The 24,101-nt window shown below is 41.1% G+C and overlaps 1 protein-coding gene and 1 long non-coding RNA gene across 2 annotated transcripts in view; one reads left to right on the plus strand and one right to left on the minus strand.

The window, feature by feature from the left end:
- HPGD (15-hydroxyprostaglandin dehydrogenase) overlaps positions 1–618 on the minus strand; it is a 34,521-nt gene extending 33,903 nt beyond the window's left edge. The window contains exon 1 of the mRNA XM_084856485.1: positions 238–618. Coding sequence (XP_084712611.1) covers positions 238–330 — 93 coding nt within the window. The 5' untranslated portion in view covers positions 331–618. The remainder of the gene's footprint in view (positions 1–237) is intronic.
- Positions 81–24,101, plus strand: part of LOC146344051 (uncharacterized) — a 69,106-nt gene continuing 45,085 nt past the window's right edge. The window contains exon 1 of the long non-coding RNA XR_014792133.1: positions 81–324. This is a non-coding gene — a long non-coding RNA (uncharacterized LOC146344051). The remainder of the gene's footprint in view (positions 325–24,101) is intronic.

The raw sequence follows: 24,101 nt of genomic DNA on the forward strand, positions 1-24,101 counted from the left end.
CTCTCTGGCGCGCACACGCACACACAGTTGCGCACTTCATAGTAAACGGGGGCGGGGGGGAGAACCAGCAGCTTCAAGTTAGTCTCACTGTGAGCAAAAAGGAGGAGCCAGGTTGGTCCTACACGCTCTGAGAAAGGCGTCTGTCAGCTCCCTCAGGCGCGGGAGAGGGAGGCGACGAGAGACAGAAACCGCGACGACCCTCGGTACAGTGATCCCCCCACCTCGCCCTCCACTTACCTTGCAGCCCTTTTCCAGCAACACTTGGACGAAGGCTTTGCCTATGCCCTGCGCTGCCCCAGTCACCAGAGCCACTTTGTCTTTCAGGTGCATTTTTGTGCTTCTTTGTGCGTGTGTGTCTCTCAGGAGCTGTGTCTCTCTTTCTAATGTACTGTCACCCTGGCCGTCTCTCCTCGGGCCACTGGGGATTCACTATCACTCGCTGCGAGTTTTAATCTCCCCAGCGCCTCGGATTTTTGTTTTGTTTCTGAGGGAGGCGGGAAGGAGGAAACCGTCTGAGGTAATACAGAAACACACGCAAGGGCTGCAGAAGCCGAACTTGGTGTCACCTGCGCCGAAGTTGCCTCCCGCCCTTTGTCCCTCCCCTCCTCTCCTCCACCCACGGCGCTCGCTTCCCCTTCTGGACTGGCGCGCGCGCGCTCTCTCGACGGAGCTGACAGGAGCCTGGCTGGCCCTGTGCTTTGTTTCTGGAGAGCGCTTCCATCAACGCCTCAGGGAGTCTCAGAGATAAGGGGCAAACTGGGTTATCCTGCCGACAGTAGCTATTGTGTGTGCGTGCCCCCCGCCCTCAACGCGCGCGCGCGCGCACACTTCATGTCTTTCTTACCGCCCCTTTTCGATAAGCAAACAAAAGCTTGAACTGCTTATATTCTAGCCAAAGGGGCGACCCCTGCGTGTTATTCAGAGTGGCCAGAAAAGAAGTTGCGTTCTTTCTGGGATAAGGCCTTTCCCCCCTTCGTCTTCGCTTGACAGCCCCCCAAAGAAAATGTACGCGTTCTGCCTTGGTCACTTCGCATTAAGGGCAGGACGAAGAACTGAAACGACTTAGGACACGAAGCCCGACTTTGGGGAAGGGGGTGGGGAAAGAGAAAGGAGGCGCACCGCAGTTTCTCCTTAGAGATTATCAGTGTGGGTGTGGGTGCTCGTAAACAAATGCTCATTAATATTAGTCATATCACGCTGTCATGGCTTTCTTAGCAATTACAAGCCCGGACTTACAGGAAAAAAAGAAGACAAAACCCATCAGTATCCAACACCTGCGTAAAACAGAATTAAATCTGTAGGAGTTTGACCCATTTCCTTTAAATCAAAATTGCATCGTCATTTCTGGGACAATTAACAGGGTTTTTTTTTTATCTAATCATAACTTCATGGTGCACAATATCCCCCCCCCCCATTAAATAAATATATAAATACACAGAGCAGGAGCGTTTGAATGGAAAATGTCCTTGCATTGGTGTGATTTTATTTAAGTCAAAGTAACAAATCTGATAAGAACCTCATTTATTATAGTGGTGGGTGATGGATTGGGTTTTTAGATAATTAAGGAGTAAGCCTATTTTCTGTCTTTGAAAATATTTCAGATCTTGCTGATATGGGAGCAGTTTATTGGGATTTCATGGCATATATAATATGATTTTAATTAATACTGTAACTCTGCAGTATAATCAGTAGTTCAATGTTCAATCTTGGACAGATTTCAGAAGTATTGTAGGACATGCCTCACTATATTAATTTTGGGGGGAGGGATTGGGGAAACACAATTTTGTGTAGCTGCAAACCTTTGAAACAGCTTTGAGGTAAAGGAAGTATATTATTTTCTGTTAGGTTTTGAATAAATTAACATGTATATGACAGCAGTACATAAGACTGAGAGGAATAAAGATGACCAAAGGCAGTATTTAACTCTAGTTGCCAAATTATGTTGACTTGTAGGGAGCTGTAACATTATTAAGCACTATTAGTATAATTTCATAAATAACCAGCTTTCTCATCTGCCAGATCAAGTGTTGTTCTCTGTAATCAAGATTATATTATTCTGCACATGGGTTAACCTGTTTTGTATTTTTTATTCTTTTGACCAATATTCTAACTGCTCTTCATATTAAACCAAATATGCCTTCCTGTCTAAAGAAGTATTTTAAGCCTAGATTTCTGGCCTATGTTCATAGTTGCCTAACGACATAAACTATTACCATTTTATACTTTTTTTTCCAGATATATTTCTTTATTTGGGTTTGAGATCTGTTTTTACTAGGCATTTTTCCTAAACCAAGCAGAGACTGTAACAATTCTGATGGGCCTAGTAGGTTTTATCTATCTGACATCAGTAGTTTTCATTTTCAAAGGACAATGACAGTATTTGGCAGCCAAAGAAAGAAACAAAACACCATAGCCAAGGGTTTATGGGAATTTCTGCATCCTAGTGCAATCTGATATGTATCTACTCAGAAGTAAGCCCCACTATGATCAATGAGACATACTCCCAGGTAAACCTGTATAGGATTACACCCAGTTTTGTAATGATTGCCCCACATAGGACTACAATACTTCATGGGCTTCCCTAATAAAGTGCAAGAGCCTGTATCTTCTTCTCTTTAGTTCTCTTCCTGCATTTTTATTCGATTTTTAAAAATTATTTTAAGCCACCTTTCAGAACAAGCCCTCCCAAGGCAAGTGTATAATAAATTAAAAATAAAATAAACCACATCAGAATTAAACCCCCCCCCCCCAGCAGTAAGATTCAACAAATAAAAGCCAACATGAAAATCAAAGAAAGGCCTGGCAGAACAGAACTCCTTAGGGCCTTCCTGAAATTCTGAAGTGAAGGGATCAAACATTTCTTGGGGGGGGGGGGAATTCCCAAAGATACAGGGCCACTACTGGGGAGGATTGGGAACCTATGGGTTGCACCCTTAATGACTAAAACAGCACTTTGTATTGAGCATTGAACAGGTAACCCATGTAGCATTTGTTTTATTGTTGTTACATAGATTACCTTTCTTCTTGAAGCCTATATATAGAACACATGGTGCTTCAGAGCTGCTCCAGAGCCCAATTCCTTCTTGTACACCTTGAAATGGTTTGAAAAGGATTCTGAGAAACCAGATAACTAAATCATGAATAACAGAGTCTTATGACACAATAAATATGTTTATCTTTAAAGTAGCACAGGTTTTCATGAGCCAATGCCCTTTTCATAAGATTATGAAGTGGTCATCTTGAAAGAAAAGTTATTATATAAGGTGTGAGCCTAAAAGGTCAAGAAATGCAAGAGTTATCAGTAGATATGTCACATTGCTGTTGCTTCTGTTATATAGCACTAGCCATGTATGCAGCACTTTACAAAGAAGGAATGGAAAGGTCCCTGCCTAGAAGAGCTTACAATCTAGATATTGACAAGAGAGATAGCAGATGAAAATGAAGAATTAGAGGCAAGGGTAAAGAGGGGGAGTAATGTGTAATTATTTCTATGTCATATGTACTTAGAATAGAATTAGAGTTAGAGTGGCTTTTGATTATCATAGAATCATAGAGTTAGGAGGGACCTCAAAGGCCATATAGGCCAACCCCTGCTAATGCAGGAAATCCACTATGGCAGCATCCCTGATAGGGGCCATCTAGCCTCTGCTTAAAAACCTCCAAGGAAGGAGAGACTGCCACCTTCCAAGGCAGTCTGTTCCACTGTCAAAGAGCTCATATCATTGGGAATTTCTTCCTACCATTTAGTCTAAATTGCTGCACTTGTAATTTGAGCCCATTGGCATGGGTCCCACCCTAGAGCAGTGGGAAAACAAATTTGCTCCATCATCTATCTGACAGCCCTTCAAATATTTGAATAATATGTAATGGATATGAACAAAGTAAGAGGCATTACAGAGTCATTCTGGCAGGCAGTTTGAAGCATAAGGGGATATGGACAGAGTTCTCTGAGGATGGGACATCCAGATGGCTGAGGGTGGTGCAGTTAAGAGGAGTAAAGTTCTCAGCAGGGATGTGGTGAGATATTATATGAGGAGACAAATGGGTGCAGGAAGGCATGCAAGGTTTTGAAGGTAAGAAGGCAAATACAAAATAAAATAAAATGAATACAAGATAATTCATGCCCAGCTATAAGCCACTGGAGTTAAATAGGGATAGCAAGTAAACAAACACCAGAAGAGGGTCAATAACTTTCTGTAGTGAGCTAGTTCAAGAGCCAATGGTAGTAATAAGGCATAAATATTTTAAATAAGTAAAATAAATAAATAGCCACTCTGAGTAACTGTTGAGAACAAATTTCACAGTGACCAATTCACTAATGAATTCCAATTTGGCAGATTCACATTAGAGTCTCCTTTGAAACCTTTGGGGTTGACTTCAAGGTCTTCTGGGAAACTGAAGTGGTCCGTAGCTCATTTCTTAGTGTTACAATTAAAGAAAAAGAGAAAATCTGCTTTGTGCCCGTAGTGAATTGAAAATGTTGCTATGTTTTGAACATTAAATAGAATAAATGTGATAGCCAACAACAGCAGAAGAAACCAAGTATTGTGTTGTTTTTAAAGGCCATAACTACAGCAGCTCTAGACCCAGGGCTGAAAATACATAGATGCAAACAGTGATTGGACCATTATTCTATGATTTATAGCCTGGACACCATGAATGAAAAATGCTTTGCAGATTTTCATGTAATAAATATGAAAAAGAACACGTTTTGCACGTTTGCAGCTAATAATACTGAAAAGATAAAAGTTTGTAATCTGACAAGGCAATGAGATTAGAGCTAAAATGTGTTGCAGCAGAGACATTACTAAAGTGCACAGAGTGCCAGCAAAGTTATGGATTTATGGCCAGAAAAAATGATTAAAATGCTGAATATCTCAAAAAACTGCAGTTCAAAACAACATGAAACTTTACAGATTCTTTTTCAGTCCTTGAATTTCCACTGTCTTTCCTGTTTCATTATATAATGAAGTAAACATTTTCCAGGGAATGCAGATGAGCAAAGCAAATGGAAATCTTTTGAAAGAAAAAATAGGTTTTCAGAATGAGCATTTCTAGAGACTATTTAGGAGCACTTGTATTCTTTTAAACTGCCTCACTATAAAGATTTCTCAAAAGGAAGGCAGAATTTCACTATATAAAACTAAAAGTTTCTGTATGAATGTTTCCTGTGATCCTATGGTGGTGGTCATCTTTGAACATTGTAATGGAGGAAACTAATTCAAAACTACATGATTGCTGAAATGTATATTCCCCTACTGCTTAACAGATATATATATTGTTAAATTATAAAAGTTTAATTTTGAAAGTTTTACCAGTCTACATGGATAAATTTAAATTACGGAGAGGAAATTTAATATTGCATTATTTCAAATATTCTTGCCAAGTGAAGTAAATAGTTCAGCCATATAGGTATGTGGATAAGATATTTATAGCCCAATCTGATGAGCTACAGACTACAGTGCTGACAAGCACTTCCACAGTCAGGCAAGCCTTTCTCTCCGAGATACAGTAAAATCTGTATGTATTTGGAGACATTGGATGGTTTTTCTGTTTGTGCTGTTCTGTTTTGGGGCATTTCTGAAATTAAAGTGAAGGTAGGAATGCAATTGAAATATTTGGCCTTGCTTATTGCATTTTTTGTTGCATATATTGAGTATCTGCTATTCTATATATTTTGATCACATTGCTACTTCCCACAAGTCTTCAGGATAGAGTGAGCAGGAACATGGCTGTGATCGAGGTTTAAAAAGATGTCTCGGTGAGCTATGGGACTGTGGACTGAGATGTTTGATAAGAATTCCAGAATGTAAGAAGTGAAATGTGAGATAAAGTCTAAATCTGTATTAAAAATGGAATCTCATCAGACCTTTTCAAACTTCCTGTTCCTTTCTAATTAAGTCATTGATGTCATTAGGATGCATAAGCTAGAATGCAATAATGTGGTGAGTTTATGTGATTAAACAATGATTATTGATGGAGCGCTATTTTTGTTGAACAGAGGTAAACTTCAAGAAGATATGATAAGTGTTGGTTTATCCCCAAACTGGGGAAAATAAAGAAGAGAAAATTATTACCCTATGATATTCTTTGCTGAGTCAACATGTCAGTTCTTAGAAAGCTGATGGTAGCAGAGCCTAATACAAGCATTGCTCTGAAGTTATTGCAGAAAGACAGGAGTATAAGTCAGTTTAATTTTATTATTTATTTTGGTATCTAAATTGCACCTATGTCAAAGGCACACTCAAGGTAATATAAAGAACAAAAAATATATAACGTAAACAAGCTAAAATACAATTCTAAAAACCACAGTAGGACATCCACAGCAGCAATGGAATGCTACAATAAAACATACCAAGAACAGCAGATAAAAATTCAGCTTTATACAGCCCAAACAAAATGGCCATCATTATGATGAGTGGTGGGTATGTAACGAGAGGACTTGCAGACTGTGGTTGCAGTTTATAACTTCCCCCCTTGCACCCCACTGTGGGACACACATTAGTCAGGGCCAGTCCAGCCAGCGTCAGGGATTTTACCCTTATCAGAACAGTGACCATGTCATTGTTGTCACGATAAGCCACCATGGGTTAATTAACCCATAGGGCTCTGGGACATGCGCCGGCCATTGTTCTGAATATGCAAGCCGCAGCTGGGGTGTTCTAGGGTTATCGAATGGTTGTTTAACCCTCAAATATCCCATGATGCTTGGGTTTGCACAACACGACAAGCTGTATTGAACCCCCACCACAGCTTTCATATTCAAAATGGCAGCCATTCTGAATCAACCCTGCTGTTCCCTGCATGTGCCAACTTGTGTTTTGTTTCTTGGTTCCATTAGAGTATGAAATGATGGAAACTGGCATATTGATGGAGGTGTAGGTGGTGTGTGAAAGAGAGGGAGAAGATCATTACCATCACTACCCTTGTTTTTCATACTTTCTCTCTCATAGATATCCCACATGCTCATCCATCCATTTACACACCCCATCTATCCATACACAAAAGGTATGTATGAAGAAAGAGAGATCATTACCATCCATGTGTTCTTTCTCACACACATCCCACACCTCATCCATTCACTCTTTCTCTCATGCACTCTTTCTGTATAGAAGTATGGGGCATGTATGAATGAATGGATTCACACTAGGGATATTTCTCTCTCTCTCTCTCACTCACACACACACACACACACACACACACACAGCACCCCTATGCATCCATTCACACAGTGGAGCAGTGGGAAAAGAGCTGAACAGTGGATAAAAAGGGGCATGGATGTGGAGTACCAGTGCTCAGATGAGCAACAAGGAACAGCTGAGCATCAGAGGAAAGAGGGTTGGGGTACAGATAAAGGTTATCTGCAGCCCAGATTCTCTTATCCTCACTACCTAGATGTTCCATGCCAATCAGCTGAGTAAACGGGGGGGGGGGCAGTTTAACTGTTCTGTTCCCTGCAGACCTAAATTGCCCTGCTGCTGCTATTAAGTTTTTTTCCTGAGACGTTTTCATCAGAACTGGAGGGTAAGGGGTTGATTAACCGTTCACCCCCACGATCCCTGATGCCCTGATCAGCAGGAAAAGCTGAGCAACAGGGAAAAGATGGCTGCACCCATGTACCCCTTTCCTTTCTGCTTAGCTGATTGGTGGGAGGGGACACTGGGGGTCGCATAAAATTAGATAGTGGGCTGCATGCGGCTTGTGGCCAACTGGTTACCCATCTCTCAACTAGAGATAAAAACCAAGGGTGGAGCAAATGTATATTTACCAGAGAATGTGCATATTGACCAGAGAATTTACAAAAACCTGTTAAGATAGGCAGGTTTCCCAGGGCCTGTTAGAGATTATGCAAAATGCCCAGAGAATGTATAAAATGATCCTGTTGAGATATGTATATTCTCCAAGCTCTGTTAGAGGGTATGTATATTGATGGGAAAGTGTGCACAATTCCCTCTTCATGGAAAGTTTATGTAGAGCTTCTCCATGAAGTGTGTTGAATGTACACGGTATCCAGTTGTGCACATTAACAGTTCAACTCACATTTCCAATAATATAGATATAGCAGCTACATTCAGGCATAATGGTCAGTCATGGTTTGAATAACCACAGCTTGTCCAGGTTTGGATGGCATGACTAGCTGTGGTTAATCTGTAAAAGGCTGCATTTCATCATGAAATTGCTGAAATGCAATTAATCGAGCGATTAAACTCTATTTCCTGTGGTCTGAATAAGGACAATGCTGTTTTGTTTTTTAAATCACACTACATATGTTAATTGGCTCACCTTGCAGTGATATCTGTGTTATTTCCCAACAATGTTTTGTGAATGGCAACTGTTAATTATCACCGTAGGTACCTTCTGCATTTCAATTCCCTCTGACAACACAGTTTACATCTACCACCATTTATACTGGTCTGCGACTGAAATAAACTATGCATTCATTCTACCAACACCAACCCCTGCCCCCAGAATGCCAATTTTAGGTTAACACTTCATGCATATAATGCAGTGGACAGGTGTCCATGAAAGATTATGCCAGAATGAATTTATTAGTCTTTAAGCCAAGGTGCAACAAAATTCTTTGTTGTTTTTACTACAACAGGCTGACATACCCTTTTGGAATATGTTAAGAAAGACAATAGAAAGAGATTTTGCTTGCATGAGCTTGTCTACTGGTACGACTACCGAGATAGATAGAACATAAGCTTGGTGCATTTTTAAGATAGAACATTTTTATAATTCATTAGTGCAAACAAAAGGAATCCCTACCCCAAACCTTCAGCTTGGCTTTTGACAAACGAGAACATAATTACCTTGTTGTGCTGCAATGATTTATACCTTGAAGGAGCAAAAAGACTTAGTCAATCTTATGATGAAAGCCTTTATTACCACATAGATTAGATGCATAGTTTGAAATCAGACTTCAGAAAGTTTGGGGATAAGGCACATGGACTGGAAGCTGTGCTTGAGAGGCTGAAAATTATACTCCTGAGGCATGTTATGGACAAGGTAATGTGTGGGAGTGTGTTGTTGGATAACTTGTGAATTGAAAATGCAATCTAATTTTGTCTGCAGGATATGGATGATTATTTGAAGATAAACTGGGAAACAAAAAGGTGTCTGAATGAACTAATCAGATAACTCAGTATACGTAAGTGTTTAGGCATTGTAGTTGTGCACAGGGCTCATCTTAGGAAAGACTTGTATCCATCTCTGTGCTGCTGAGACCTTTCTTCTGTTTTTTAAATAGTCGGAAATGAAACATTTCTTCATAAACATTATTGCCAATTTTGACAAAGTACGAAACATTTCTTTGGAAATTTGTGGAATTATAGCTTCAGTAAGCATATATTAATGGCAGAGTTACATAGCATAACACTGAAATTGTGATGCCTGAAGAAATGGTGAAGGTTGACGTGTTGTCAAATGTTGCTTCCATTCTCAGTTACAAAAACATGTTATAAACAAGTCCTGAAAAGTCATCTGAGGCACACATGGGGTATGGAAATGCTCTAAGAATCCCTGGAAGCATAGTGTAATGCTTCCTATGGCAAAGGCAGAGGTATAGCTGCCAACAATACCATATCTACAGCCAAGCACATTGACCTTCTAGCCAACTTTGCAGTGAGACTGAAGTTTATGCAAGTGTGTGGAGAGAGAGAGAGAGAGAGAGAAAGAGAGAGAGAGATCAGCCTATCTTTGTGATTGTCGACAAATCTTTCACACTTTTAACTTGAATCAGACAACTGAAGAGAGTGGAAAAAGGACTCCAAAAGCATGGTAACATTTTATTTATTTATTTATTTATTTATTTATTATATTTTTATACTTCCCAATAGCCAAAGCTCTCTGGGTGGTTCATAACAATTAAAACCATAAAATACAAGATAACAGACAATATAAAAGTGTAAACATTTAAAACTACAGTATAATGATGATAATAATCACCACCACAACCAAATAGTTGTTGCAGCAGTGCAAAAGATTTAAAATACAATACCAGATATAAAACAAACGTTATTACATCAAGAGCTCTGCATGCACATTTTTAGAGAAGAAGGCCATCACAGAGGACAGTGTTTGGTACTTGCAATAAATTTTACATTTTCTCTAACATTTCCTACGTTGTCATGTATTGGTGGTCCTCTGGGAAAGGGTAATGTATGTTTTGCCATGAATAGTGCCTGGCAGTGAAGTAGAGTATGTAAACTGATCACAGAAATGCAAATCCCACAACTACTTTCTCAATTAATTTTTTTCTCCCCAATTACCAAAATGCTCAAGTAATGCTTTCTGACAAATCGAGTTTTGGCAGTTTTAAGGATAGCTGTTGCTTTCTCTTGTCCTTTAGCTTTTTCCTTTATCCACTGTGCAAAGAAAGTAGTACTTAGCTGTTTCCTTGCAGTGATATTGAGGATAAGCCCAAAGAGAAGTGTTCAGCACCCAGTGGACAAGTGGGAGAACATGCAATGGGCAGAAATGTCCCAGTCCAGTGCATTTTCCACCAGTATCATGAGACACATACTAGAGATGCTTCTTAGGATGGCAACTTACACCTGATGGCAGAGATTAATCAGAAAACCCAAAAACTACAATTTTGCAATGAAAAGCCCCTGAAAGCTGCACTGAATCTCAAAAAACATGGGAAATGTGGCAAGACAGTGGGGTCCTCATGAAGACCTGAAAAAATGAAAGTGTAATCATCCATATAGTTTTCTGTCTAAACTTCTTGGCAAGTCAACTGTATGCAAAATACCACTTGTTCCTTGGGAATTATTATGCCACTTTCTGCATCCCTTACAGTTATAGCATGTTGCTCACATTGCCAGCAGAATAATCGTCAAGACGGCAGGAAGCCAATTTGATTGATATATAATATCAAGGATACGACTGAATGATCTACCTCTGCATACGTATTCCTTTTAAAAAATTAAACTCCTCTCTTTAGCAGGACCATCATGAATCATGAAAGATTCAGAGGAAGAAGATCAAATGAACTTCCTTCCATCACAGTGGTGTTATTTCAGCTTTAGGTAATACTTTTCCTTAACAGTCCATTTTTGGACCAGCTGTGCTGTGGGAAGGAAAGGAAGGAAAGCTAAGCAAACCTCATCTCTGTCATGCTTTCATCTTGTTGTTCCAGCTGAGAATAGACCACTTTCCCCATTATGTTAATTTAAGGACTCACTACCATTAGGATGGCTCTCCTTACACTAGTGTGGTGATAGGGGTAGCCAGTTAGTGGATTTTTATATTGTAATTGTTGTTATCTCCTAGGGCTGTTTCAAATGCTGCTGGTGGATCCTATACATGTGGTGGGGGAATGAGTTCACATATCCTCATTGCTTCCTAACATGGAGGGAAGCCCCCAAACACACATGTAGGATATCTGTCTGCAGAATATATGAGTCTACCTTTAAACAATGATATTTTAGTGCACAGACATGTTTACTTGATTAACTTAAATGTCTGTTATTTGCCCTAAAAGCCTTGCAATAGGCCATTTCTACTGGGGTTTTAGCCAAAAATAAGTTGTAATCAGCTACTCCGTCACCTGGTTCACATGTTATGGCAGCAAATCATGGGTTATTAAACCCACAATTCACAGGGACATGTGCTGCCTGTGAACCACTTCTGTTTTCTGTAAGCAGCCTCCAGTCTGAGGTTGTGAATGACATGTGAACCTGGACAAACAGGTTTAGGGGCTAAACAACCCAGCAGTTAATAGTTAAAGGTTAATGGGTTTGCATGTCATGCTTACAACCTCCAACTGGGTCAATCAGAGATTTTTTACAACTGTACCTTCTCTGTTGCATACCTAAAAGGAAGATTCACAGATCTTCCTTTCTTTAAGTATCCCTGAAACCAATCTTATGCCCTAATGCAGACATGCATTATATAGAAGTAAGTCCAACTGAAATGACTGGGGCTGAAGTAATACTCTTGGAATGAGCATGTCACATTTTGAAATAGCTTGTGCAACTATTTTTCATCAGTTCAGTACCCTTTCTGTGCTCACCTTGTCTACAGTAACATGCAGTGAATTCTTTGGGGTACAAGATTGAACTTGCTCATTTTATGTAAAATGTATTTATGGTAAGAATTCAAAATATCTCTAGCATTTTCCCAAGGAGAAGGAATATTTTGTTCACATTCAAATATAATTACAAGTGTTTAGCTAAGCAATTTTTCAAGGGATAAGGAACAGAATAACTCTAAAATCTTCTTGAAATGTGTGTGTAAATGTGTAGAATGTGCACATGAATTTAATCTTTTAAGATATTGTTCAACTATAACTTTAGCTGTAATCAAAAGTATATACACTATTAAAAACAAATACATCAGAAGGCTGAGTTTCTATATGAGTAATGTTTATAAAGGTTGTTTTGATTGGGGGTAAGGAGAGGGGCATGGGTGAAGGAACTTCTGTGGTGATTTATTGATTACCATTTTTTGGTGTTATATGCATCTGGGTTACTTGTCCCTTGTTTTTAAATTGCATTGTGATAATTCCAAAGTACATTTCTTGCTTTTTTGTTATCTTTAGCTCCTACTTTAGAAAGTAGCTGGGTTAGCAGGCTGGGAGGAACCTTTTTATCAGTAATGCTGCCCACAGGGACAAGCTTATCTGAGGTTTCTCACAGAAGATATATTCATGCTGCTTACTCTTCACTGAATCAAAAGGCTAAATCTGGCTAGCTTGAGAAGGTATAATGATTCATACTCCAAACTAATGAAAACACTCAGCCTTATCAAGAAGTTTATATTAGTGTTTGCATTTGTAGGGTGTTATTGCTGAGTTGGTTCTTTAAAAATGAGAAGAAAAGTAGGCAATATTTCCTTGGTGAAAAAGTATAGCATCATAAAGTGAAAAGGCACCTGATGGGTCATGAAGCCCAGCCTCCCTGCCCTGAAGTAGCATGACCCTATTCCTAAAGCAATCTTATTTTGAAAATCTTCTAAACAGGAGGTTCCTCAGCTTCTGCACTTAAAATTACATTAAAAAAAACCCTAACTACCCATAAGATTTAAAAACCACTGCTTGCTGTTCTGTCCAAAGTTCAGTGCTATCTCCTGGACCACACTGGCTTATGTAACTAATGAGGGAAAGGATTTTAGTAATAACATTTTTGTTTATATATAATAAAGGGAGTAGATTGTGGCTCTTATTTGAATTAGAATGAGATGCTGAACAGATAAGGAGTAATCCTAATTCTGGGAGCTTCCTAGAACAACTGGAAACTAGCTGAAACTAGCATTTCTGTAACAGGACAGGTCAGCAGAGCTTCTTAGAGCTCTGCTGGCTTGTTCCGTTCCAAAAACGCTAGGTTCAGCTAGTTTCCAGTTGCTCTAGGAAGCACTAGCTTGTAGCTTCCCATTGTGCTAGCAGTCATACCTGCTAGTGCAAGGCAGCTTTGGATACTGCTCATTCTGTTTTCACCACAAAGTGTTGCTTTCAGTTAAATTGTCTAGGAATCTTTTAAAGTTGAAACTCCCCAAACTCCAGCTGAGGCAAGGAGCAAGGTCAAGTCAGTCCAAGGTCAATGCCACCAAATTATCAGAGCCCACTAATAGACAACAATTTAGCAAGAAGAGTGGTCAAAGGCAATCCAGGAGTCAGCAACACAAGATGTCAGATCAAGGAAGCAAGATTTCAAGGTACTAAGAGATAAGGTAAAGGGTTGTCTCAGCAACTGGCAGGCTCCAATTGTGGGTTTATAGAGTCAAATCTTCCAGTCCACACCCAAGTACAGCTGCAAGCAATTAGTGCTGGTTTCAGAGTATTCCTACTTCTGGAGAGAGCTAGAATAGACCTTTACTCTAAAGTAGACTTTTACTCTCAAGGAGCTTGGTTGCAGCAGGTCTTGAATTGTGCGCTTTGCCTCCAAGTGGCAGCCTTTGCCTTCCCTTCTGGAGCTAGTGCATTTTATGCTGGGCCGATGCTCGGCTTCCTCCTCTAAACCCACAGGTGAGGTATGACCCTCAGGGAACCTGTTTGGGTGGGAGTTCAGGTTCCCATGCTGTTGAGGGCCGGTGTAGTTTCCTCACAAATGCCAATGGTGCCTGGGGTATCACTAGGGTCAGGGGGTCTCGCAAGATCTTTAAGCTCTGTAATGTCAGGAGCTTCATCTGAAGAGTCATCCTGGCCTGTGCCTAGGTCAGGCATGACAGGGACACACAGAGATCAAACACAACACTAAACTTGAACCAGAATCAAACCTATAAAACTAGGACCAGAATTGGATGTGTGTAGAGGATAAAGGAAGTGACACTGCATCTATTATGTATTCCGTTTTCTAACACATTGCCAAAAAACATGGGTGGGGAGCAAATCCCTTCCCCACACAAAACTTTAAAAATAAACATTCCCCTGGCCCTGAACCTGCTGCATCCATCCTTCTGAACACGGGCGTTGCTAGGTTCTCTTATAAGATCCAGGGCACAGGCCCATAACACAAATTTGCATACATATATATCTGAGTCTAAGCACACCTCTAATATATATATGTGTGTGTGTGTGTGTGTGTGTGTGTGTGTGTGTGTCTGTGGTGCATGCATGTGGTGTGCTTGCATGTGTGTAAAGATTACATACATACATACATACATAAGAAGTGTACACTGACCCCCCACCCCACCCCACCCCACTTCAACTCAGACCCCGATTCAGCTTTTTGGAAAACATCTTGCTTCTACTCAGGCCAATTTGTAGCTGGACCACTTCAGCTCAGCACCAAACCTGAGTCAAGGTTTGGAAAAATGAGTCTTTATGCTTCCTGTTGACTACCATGGGAAATGAGTAGGGGTGTATGAAACCCCCTTACCTGGACTCCGCGCGGGTCCACAGGGGAGGAGGCGATCCGTCCCTCCCCCCTGGAATCCTCGCCAGCTGCCTGCACTCTGCGGTGAGTCTGCGGAGCCACCGGCCAGCTCCAAAGTGCCAGCGATATGGCCGCCATTGCTGTATCGCTGGTGAGCCAGATTGACTGCAGCCGCAAATGGCGTCCGGGATGCCATTTGCGGCCGTAAAGGCCTTAGTCTAAGGCAAATGCAGCCGTAAATGGATGCCATTTGCATCCGTGCTTTTAATTAACGTGATAGTCTACGCAAATGTCTGTGTAGCCTATCACATAAAAGCAGGGATGTCCCAGACGCCATTTGTGGCTGTGGTCAATCTGGCCCACCACTGATATGGTAATGGCGGCCGTATCGCTGGCACTTCAGAGCCAGCTGGCAGGGAGGATCCAGCTGGCAAGGATTCCTCGTGGAGGTGGAGGTAAGTCTTCCAATCCTCCACGGACTCCAGGGGGGCGGATTCTTTTGAATCCGGCCTCACTGGGGTCTGTGGAGGATTTCTCCCCCATCCCTAGAAATTAGGGGGGAAAAAAGGGTAACTTTTTTCTCTTGGCCAAAACTGGATGATAATTTCAGGCATAGTAGCCCTCTAGAAGGGGATTACACCTGCCCCATGTCAGAAAAATAGATGCAGGGTTTATATTTTGATTTTCTTTTAAAGGGAACTGCCAATGACATTTTTATTACTTGGAAGAACTGGATAAACATTTCAGGATTCATTGCTCCATCAGAAGAGATTAATCATGTCTGCCAGATTTCAGAATAATAGCCACAAGGGTTTTTGTACAAGGGTGGCCTTGACATTTTGAGGTCTCCAAAAGAGGACATACTAATCTCCTTATTTTCCTTATGGACCATTGTTCTGAAAAGTACAGACAGCCTAGAGCTGTTCCTAAGTAAGAAACCAGCAATGTTTCAGAAGGATAGGTGCAGCAGTTCATGTGGAAAGGGTAGGGATGGATGAAAGTCCCTTACCTGGTCCTGCAGTTTTTTTCGGGGGGGGGGAGGCACTCCGTTTCTCCCCCCAAAATTCTTGGCGGGCGGGGAGGCGCCTCGTCTCTCCCCGCCAAAATTCTGGCCGGGGGGGAGGCGCCCCATCCCTCCCTGCCGAAATTCTGGCCGGGAAGGAGTGCCCCGCCTCTCCGGCCGTGAAAGAAAAAAGTAAAGTAAAAAACCCCCACAAAATGTGATAGGCTACGTAAAGATTTACATAGCCTATCACGGCTAGATTTTCAAAAAACACCGTGATAGGCTACGTAAATCTTTACGTAGCCTATCACGGCTGACTTCGGGGGAAAAAAAACCACAAGCACGTACGCAAATGGCGGCGCCCATGGGTGCCACCATTTGCGTTCCTTATTTTGGCACGGGTAGTCTACGTAAAGATTTACGTAGACTATGGCGAAAATAAGGGCAACGCAAATAGCGTTGCCCTTATTTTCGCTATAGTCTACGTAAATCTTTACATAGACTACCCGTGCCAAAATAAGGAACGCAAATGGCGGCGCCCATGGGCGACGCCATTTGCGTACGCACTTCCCCCCCCCCAAAGTCAGCAGTGATAGGCTACGTAAATCTTTACGTAGCCTATCACAGTGTTTTTTGAAAATCTAGCCGTGATAGGCTACGTAAATCTTTACGTAGCCTATCACTTTTTTTTTTTTACTTGGAAATGGCAGCAGTGGCAGCCGGTCAGAAGACCGTCCGTCACCGCCGCACCGCCGCCGGGAGCCGCCAGGAGCCGCCGTGAGGGACATTCGCACGAGGTAAGTCCCATCCGGGGGATGGGCGGTGGGGGGGGTGTCGGAGAATTTCTCCACCAATTTTGGGGGGCCGAATGCGTTGGCATTCGGCCTCCCGGAGATTCGTGGAGAAATTCTCCAACATCCCTAGGAAGGGGAGTTCTCCAGTTCACAGGAGGGAGTGATGTGCTTTCCCTTCACCCCTTCAATAGTTTTTGGGTAAATTTGTATGAAAATACACAGGTCATTAGGGGTGTCCCCCAGGCAAGAAACCTGCAAAGTTTCTGAAGGTTTTCATGGATGCAAATTTAGAATTACTAGAATTGATTTACATTTTGTTTGCTGCAGGGGTGCTATTGGACTCCATGTTCTGCTTGTGGATTTCCTGTGGGCATCTGGTTGGCCACTGTGTGAACAGAATGCTGGTCTAGGTGGACCTTAGTCTGATGCAGCATGGCTCTTCTTATGTTCTTAAATATAGAGTGCCTCTGAGCATATGCAAAATGCTTTTCTTTCACCACTGAGCACTTACATTCTACCCCTACCAATTCTATTCCCCTCCATGCAACCATCCCTCCTCATCCTACCATCCTCCACCAACTCTTTATCAAAACAGATGTCTTGTTTTGTGCAACTCTCCTCTACCTCCTCCTTGTTATGCACAAGCTCTCATTGCATCTTCCTCCTCATAACTTCATTTGTGCCAAGACTTCATCAGGATTCAGCCAATGAGTCTGTTTACAAAACTAAGGCTAAGTTATAGAGAAACGTGTGTACTAAGTGCCTTTCCCTCACCACTGAAACTAGAGTTCATGCAAAATGAAAACACACACACACAAATGACAAAACATCCATAGGACTGAGCTGAAAGGGTAGTCAGTTCATTAGACTGGACTTGGGTAGGCACTGTATTAAACCAGAATGCTGGACTAGATGGACCCTTGGTCTGATCCAGCATGGCTCTTCTTATGTTCTTAAGCCTGCAGTACCATGTTCACTACCCAGGACTTATTTCTGAGTAAACATGCAAAAGATCAGGGTGTAAATCTCCCTGCAAAATTAACTTGTGCTGGAATCCTATGCACACTTTCCTTAGGGTGAGCCTCATTAAACATGCTGGGGCTTCTGAGTAGGCATACATAGGCTTGTAGAAATGAGCAATATTTATGTCCCTTCACTTAAAAAACAAACCCAAAACTCCTATTTTTATTAAAGCTTTCTGTTCATAGGAGAATAGGAAGCTGCCTTGTACAGAATCAGACCCTGGTTCCATCTAGCCCAGTATTGTCGACACTGACAGGCAGCAGCAGCTCTCCAGGGTTTCAGGCAGGATTCTTTCCTAGCCCTACCTGGAGATGCTGGGGATCGAACCTGGGACCTTCTGCATACCAAGCATGTGTTCCACCACTGAGCTACAACCCTTCCTATTGCTGGATAATGGCAACCGAGAAACAAAACATCCCCAGATTTGTTTCTCTGCAACCATGTGAACCCACTTTTCTCAAACGTTTGAGCGAGGAGAAAGAGAAAAACCAACCCTCTTGACTGTTTGGATGAAGTCAAATACAGTTCAGAGCTTCTCTTCCCCATGAAAGAGAATTCTCTTTAAGAATTCCCCAAGCTATGCTCTCGGTGGAATAAAGAAGAGAAAGAAAGAACAGGATAGGGGAGGGAAGAAGAAGAATGGTGATTGGAAATGTGCCGAGGCGGGGGTGGGTGGGAGAGAATTCCTTAAGCCAAGTGGCTCCTTTCAGAGAGGTAGTACTTCAGAGAAATTTAGGAGGCTGTGGAGAGCTTTTAAGAATTTGTTGTTGTTCAGTCGTTAAGTCATGTCCAACTCTTTGTGAGCCCATGGACCATAGCACGCCAGGCCTTCCTGTCCTCCTCTCTCTCCCGGAGCGTGCTCAAGTTCATATTCATTGCATCGGTGATGCTATCTAGCCATCTCATCCTCTGCCGTCCCCTTCTCCTTTTGCCTTCAGTCTTTCCCAGCATCAGGGTCTTTTCCAGGGAGTTTTCTCTTCGCATTAGGTGGCCAAAATATTGGAGCTTCAGTTTCAGTATCTGTCCTTCCAATGAGCAGCAAGGGTTGATTTCCTTTAGGATTGACTGATTTGACCTCCTTGCAGTCCAGGGGACTCGTAAGAGTCTTCTCCAGCACCACAGTTCAAAAGCATCAATTCTTTGGTGCTCAGCCTTCCTTATAGTCCAGCACTCACAGCCATACATTACTACTGTGGAAACCATAGCTTTGATTATATGGACCTTTGTCGGCAAGGTGATATCTCTGCTTCTTACTATGCTGTCTAGGTTTCCCATAGCTTTCCTCCCAAGGAGCCAGCGGCTTTTAATTTCATGGCTACAGTCACCGTCTGCGGTGATCTTGGAGCCCAAGAAAATAAAATCTGTCACTGCTTCCATTTCTTCCCCTTCTATATGCCAGGAAGTGACATCTTCCTCTTCGCTTTCTCCCATTAGGGTGGTATCGTCTGCGTATCTGAGGTTGTTGATAATTCTCCCAGCAATCTTAATTCCGACCTGTGATTCATCCAACCCGGCGTTTCTCATTACGTACTCGGCATATAAGTTAAATAAGCAGGGCGACAATATGTAGCCTTGTCGTACTCCTTTCCCAATTTTGAACCAATCAGTTGTTCCATGTCTGGTTCTTACTGTTGCTTCTTGACCCTTGTACAGGTTTCTCAGGAGACAGGTAAGGTGTTCTGGTACTCCCATCTCTTTAAAAATTTGCCACAGTTTGTTGTGATCCACACAATCAAAGGCTTTAGCATAGTCAATGAAGCAGAAATAGACGTTTTTCTGGAATTCTTTTGCTTTCTCCATGATCCAGCGAATGTTGGCGATTTGATCTGTAGTTCCTCTGCCTCTTCGAAACCCTGCTTGTACTTCCGGTAGTTCTCGGTTCACATACTGCTGAAGCCTAGCTTGTAGGATTTTGAGCATTTAAATGAACTTTATGAGGTGAGGTGGCTGAGGGCTTTTTCTAGCTTTTTAAAAAACTGTAGAACCTATTTAAAAGCCTCAGCAGTCCCTTGATCATGATGCCACATGTTCCTAACACTCCTTTTGGAATAATTTGAGTCCTACAGCTATTTAGAAGAAATTAAAGTGGAGGGGGAGAAAGAAGTTTGTGGAGGCTGATTGGATCCTTTGCTGTACTGAAGCTACTAAACTTCTGCAGAAGCCAAAAGTTCCACTTTGGGGCAGTAAAATCAGCTGCTGTGGGAAATACCAGTATTGTACATAGAGCTCTTCCCTTCCTTCGCCCTCTTCAAAATTTCATTGCAAGCAAGCTCCCAGCAGTGGGCATATAAGAGCAGAAAAATAGGGGGAGAGAGATTTTTTGCACCTCAGAAAAAACCTACATCAGAGATTAGGGTTAGTGAGCTCCTAATGGTCACCTTAAACACCTTCTGATTAGGAACTCTAATCCCCTGTGTGGCTTGGCAGTTTTTACTTTTTTAGTCTTTGAGAAAAGGAAAAACTTATGCATGGCTAGCACAAAAGCCACTAGATCTAACTGTCTGAAATTCAGCAGGTTCAGTCAGCTCCATAGGGGCTGCCAGGTCCCCAAATTCCATGAACTTATGTGGAAGCACAAAAAAATTATAGCTCTTTACTTGACAGATTTTCTTGAAAAAAGCAAATTTTAGCTGTAACTAGCACAAAAGCCACTGGACCTAACTGTATAAAATTTGGCAGGCTCAGTCAGCTCCATAGGGGCTGCCAGGTCCCCAAATTCCATGCACGTATGTGGAAGCACCAAAAAAAATACAAAAATCCCCTCTTTGCTTTGACAGATTTTCTTGATGAGAGCACAACTTACCTGTGGCTAGCACAAAGGCCACAAGGCTTAACTGTCTGAAATTTGGCACATTCAGTCAGCTCCATGCAGGCTACCAGGTCACCAAATTTCCTGTACGTATCATACAAACTAAAAAAGTTATGGCCATTTGTGTTTTCCAATGCAAGTCAATGGGAAAATGTTAAAAAAAAAAAAAAGTAATTAGGACAGTTCAAAAGATCCAGGGCCCATGACCAGGTGAGCCCTGCTCTAATGATGCCCCTGCTGTTGAAATTCTGCAGCTTGCTTAGCTAGGACCACTTCTAAAATGTATGTCATTTTCATAACAATTGCCCTCAAAATACATTGGGAGATATCACATTATTTTTTAAAATGTCCAAACTGTTCTTACACAAATGAGACTGCTCCTGCACAACATCCCGCAGCCCTGCAGTATTCATATAAAATTTGGCAGCCCCATCTCCTCAGAAGAGACTACTACACCTGCAAATTTCATCCACTCCTGTCAAAAAACTGAACATGTTATAGCCATTTGTTGATTTCCTACAGATAGATAATCAATGGAAATTAAGCTTCAACTATTTGGATGCAGGCCTGAGTCAAATCAGGCGACCCCGGAAGCAGTCAGAGCTGAATCAGGCTGTTTTCCAAATTGCCAAAGTGGGGCCTGAACTGATCTTATGGTCAGTCAGTGCATGCTCCTAATTTGAAACATAGAACTAACAGACTTGCCACTTGCCCGAAAATCTGGTCTATGAAGCACTGAAGGTATTAAAGGTAGTTTGAACACTAATTACTGAAAATTCTTGTCAGACAAGTCTGAAGAGTGCCGGAAGAAAAATACAGACTAACTTGTTCTTTTGGATGTTGAGTCAATATAGGCAATAAAAGGAAATGTTTCAGGATAGGGAATTAATAACCTCCCAGGATAAACAAATTATATGACAAAATATTATTTTTATTCTCCCATAGTATAGTTGGATCTAGACTTAGTCTAGATTTTTGTGAACCGCCCAGAGTGCTTCGGCTATTGGGCGGTATAGAAATGAAATAAATAATAATAATAATTACTCATACTTAGAATAAATCAATTGAAATAAATGACACTCAATTTAGTCATCACTAACTTAAGTCCTATTAATGTCAATGGGTTTACAATGGGTTTAAGCATGACTAAGGTCAAACTACATATTGTGCTAATTGCATAGCATACAGCTGAAACTTCTTTTCTTTCTTTTTTACTTTAGAGCAGAAGGGGGGCAATTTATGGCCCTCCAGATGCTTTAGCCTACCAATCCCATGATCCCTCACCATTGGCTACGCTGGCTAAGACGATGGGAGTTGTGGCTATCCAAAACATCTAGATGGCCACAAGTTGCCTACCCCTGCTAGATTAAGTATGCATGGCCTTGATTCAGATTTGGACCAGCACACACTAGAAGCAAAGGATTATTATCCTGCCCCTGGCAAGGATATTGAAAAAAGGAGAGCAGTTCACAAATGGCCTCTCAAAATTCTCTACTCTATTTGTGGGCAGAGAAATTGTGTGTGTGTGTAGTGGATTTTAAATGGGTGGGAGGGAACAAATAATAAAAAAAGAAAGCTCAATCACATGCTACACAATTAATGTAAAGTGTACTTTGATCCTAAGTATGGATCCATCCATAGTCTTTTTGTTGTTGCTGTTGTTCATTAGATTTGTGTTGTTAGTTTAGTTATTTATTGATAAATCTGAGTAAGTGGTAACTGTTTCCATTTCTATAACAATTCCAAAATCTGCAAGCAGTCTTTGAACTAATAAGAACACGCCAAGTTTTTAAAAAGTTCATATTACTGACAGTGCCGAGTTCATGGTCATCGCCTATATTTGTATGCTAACTTTCTTATTTTAAATCCCAAACTGAAAACATTTTTTATAAGCAGTGGTTTTAGTTCAGGATTTAACGTAAGAAAGTTATTGGCGTTAAAGAACCAGGGAATTAGAGAGCGCATAACCTAACTTCTCATAAGACTTGTTCCAGGCTGGTCTTAAGAAACCCTCTTGAGGATTTTTCTTCAATGGACTAGAGTAGATGGTAAAAATTGTTATATTTCTTAGGCCTATTATGATTGCTAGTTCTTAATTTGTCACTCTTTATAAGCAGTTTTATCTAGGTTGTGATCTTGTATTTTGTGTTATTGGTTGGTTGACAGTAATAAACATACTATTATTACCCTACTTTTTATAAGCAAAGTATAAAGTATAGTTAGTTCCATGTATACTTACGGTAAGGAGAAAATGATAATATTCAAACTCCAAGTCAACAATACATTGCACTGGAATGAAGAAAACCATTTTTGAAGTCAGTGTTGTCCTAAAAGTAATAAGGTGGTCTTAGGAGGCAACCATACAGCACCAGAACTAATTTTAAATAAACTAAATGCTATCCAAATCTAATGCTACACATTGAAAACAATTAACTGTGCTGTGAGAAAGAAAGCTGATGTCTTTGAAAACTCACTTTCAGTTTTTAATACTGAGCTCTTTTGAACGTAGTATCACTCAAAACCAAGTAACATTTTCTGTATTTTATACTACTATGAATTTCAAAAACATCATCTTGAATTTGCTTTGTGACTCTGGATGAACACATGACATTTATTATTTGTGAACCACCCAGAGAGCTTCAGCTATTGGGTGGTATAGAAATGTTATGAATGAATGAATGAATGAATGAATGAATAAATAAATAAATTTGTTTAGTAAGTAAAAAAAAAATCATACCTTGCCTTTTTGGTTTTAGTTTTTTTAAATACTTCAAAACACAAGCCGGCTTAAAACATAATACTAAGACACCTATGAAGAAATAATTCAGACATAGAGGTATTATTTCTATTTAACAAATGCTTAATGCACTCCTGTGCTCTGACAAAGAATGTAACTTCTCTTTCAGTCATGTCACAAGAATGTGTGTGTTAAACTGATATAATTAGGTGAGAGCTGGGGTTTAGGCTCTTCTGTAAAGCAGAACATTTATCATACACGAACTATTTCTGTATGCAAGCATTGCCAGAAGAAGGCTCATATCATTCCTTCTCAGTTCATTTCTGATTATCATAGAGAGACTGTGTTCTTTATACTGTAGAAAGTTGAACAGAGAAGGTATCCCAGATATCCTCACAGGATATCAGCAATTCTGATATCCCTTGGGAATAAATTTCACATAAATAACCTGGTTCGCACAATCACCATAGCCCACCATTAGCCACCGTGTGCTATGGTACCTGCCAACACAAGATTGCTGATACAAGCTCCCACTGCCATGGCTTCTTGTTACATGCGAACCTGGCAAGGGTGGGTTGTTGGGGTGGTTGACAAGCCAGCCAGGACCCATGGCTGTTTCAGGGTTGCGGGTGGCTTGTCAACCACCCTAACAACCCACCTTTGCCAGGTTCACGCTTAATAAGAATCTTCAGCATGCCCCCGCCACACCGAAATATTCAAACTGGTAGCTGCTGCTGCAATGAGAAGCCCCACAGGGAAATTCACCCATGGTGGCTTCTCATTACATGTGAAATGGCCATCGTGTATTAACAATATACTAGACAAAAGGCATACTCTTCTGAATAACCCTTACAGAATGCATAAATGCAGTTTGTTTCCATAGAAAGATAAGCCCTGAATTACTTGTTTTTTAACC

Source organism: Heloderma suspectum, chromosome 5, assembly GCF_057233095.1.
Source record: "Heloderma suspectum isolate Gila_16-S chromosome 5, 16-S_ref, whole genome shotgun sequence".
NCBI lineage: Eukaryota > Metazoa > Chordata > Lepidosauria > Squamata > Helodermatidae > Heloderma > Heloderma suspectum.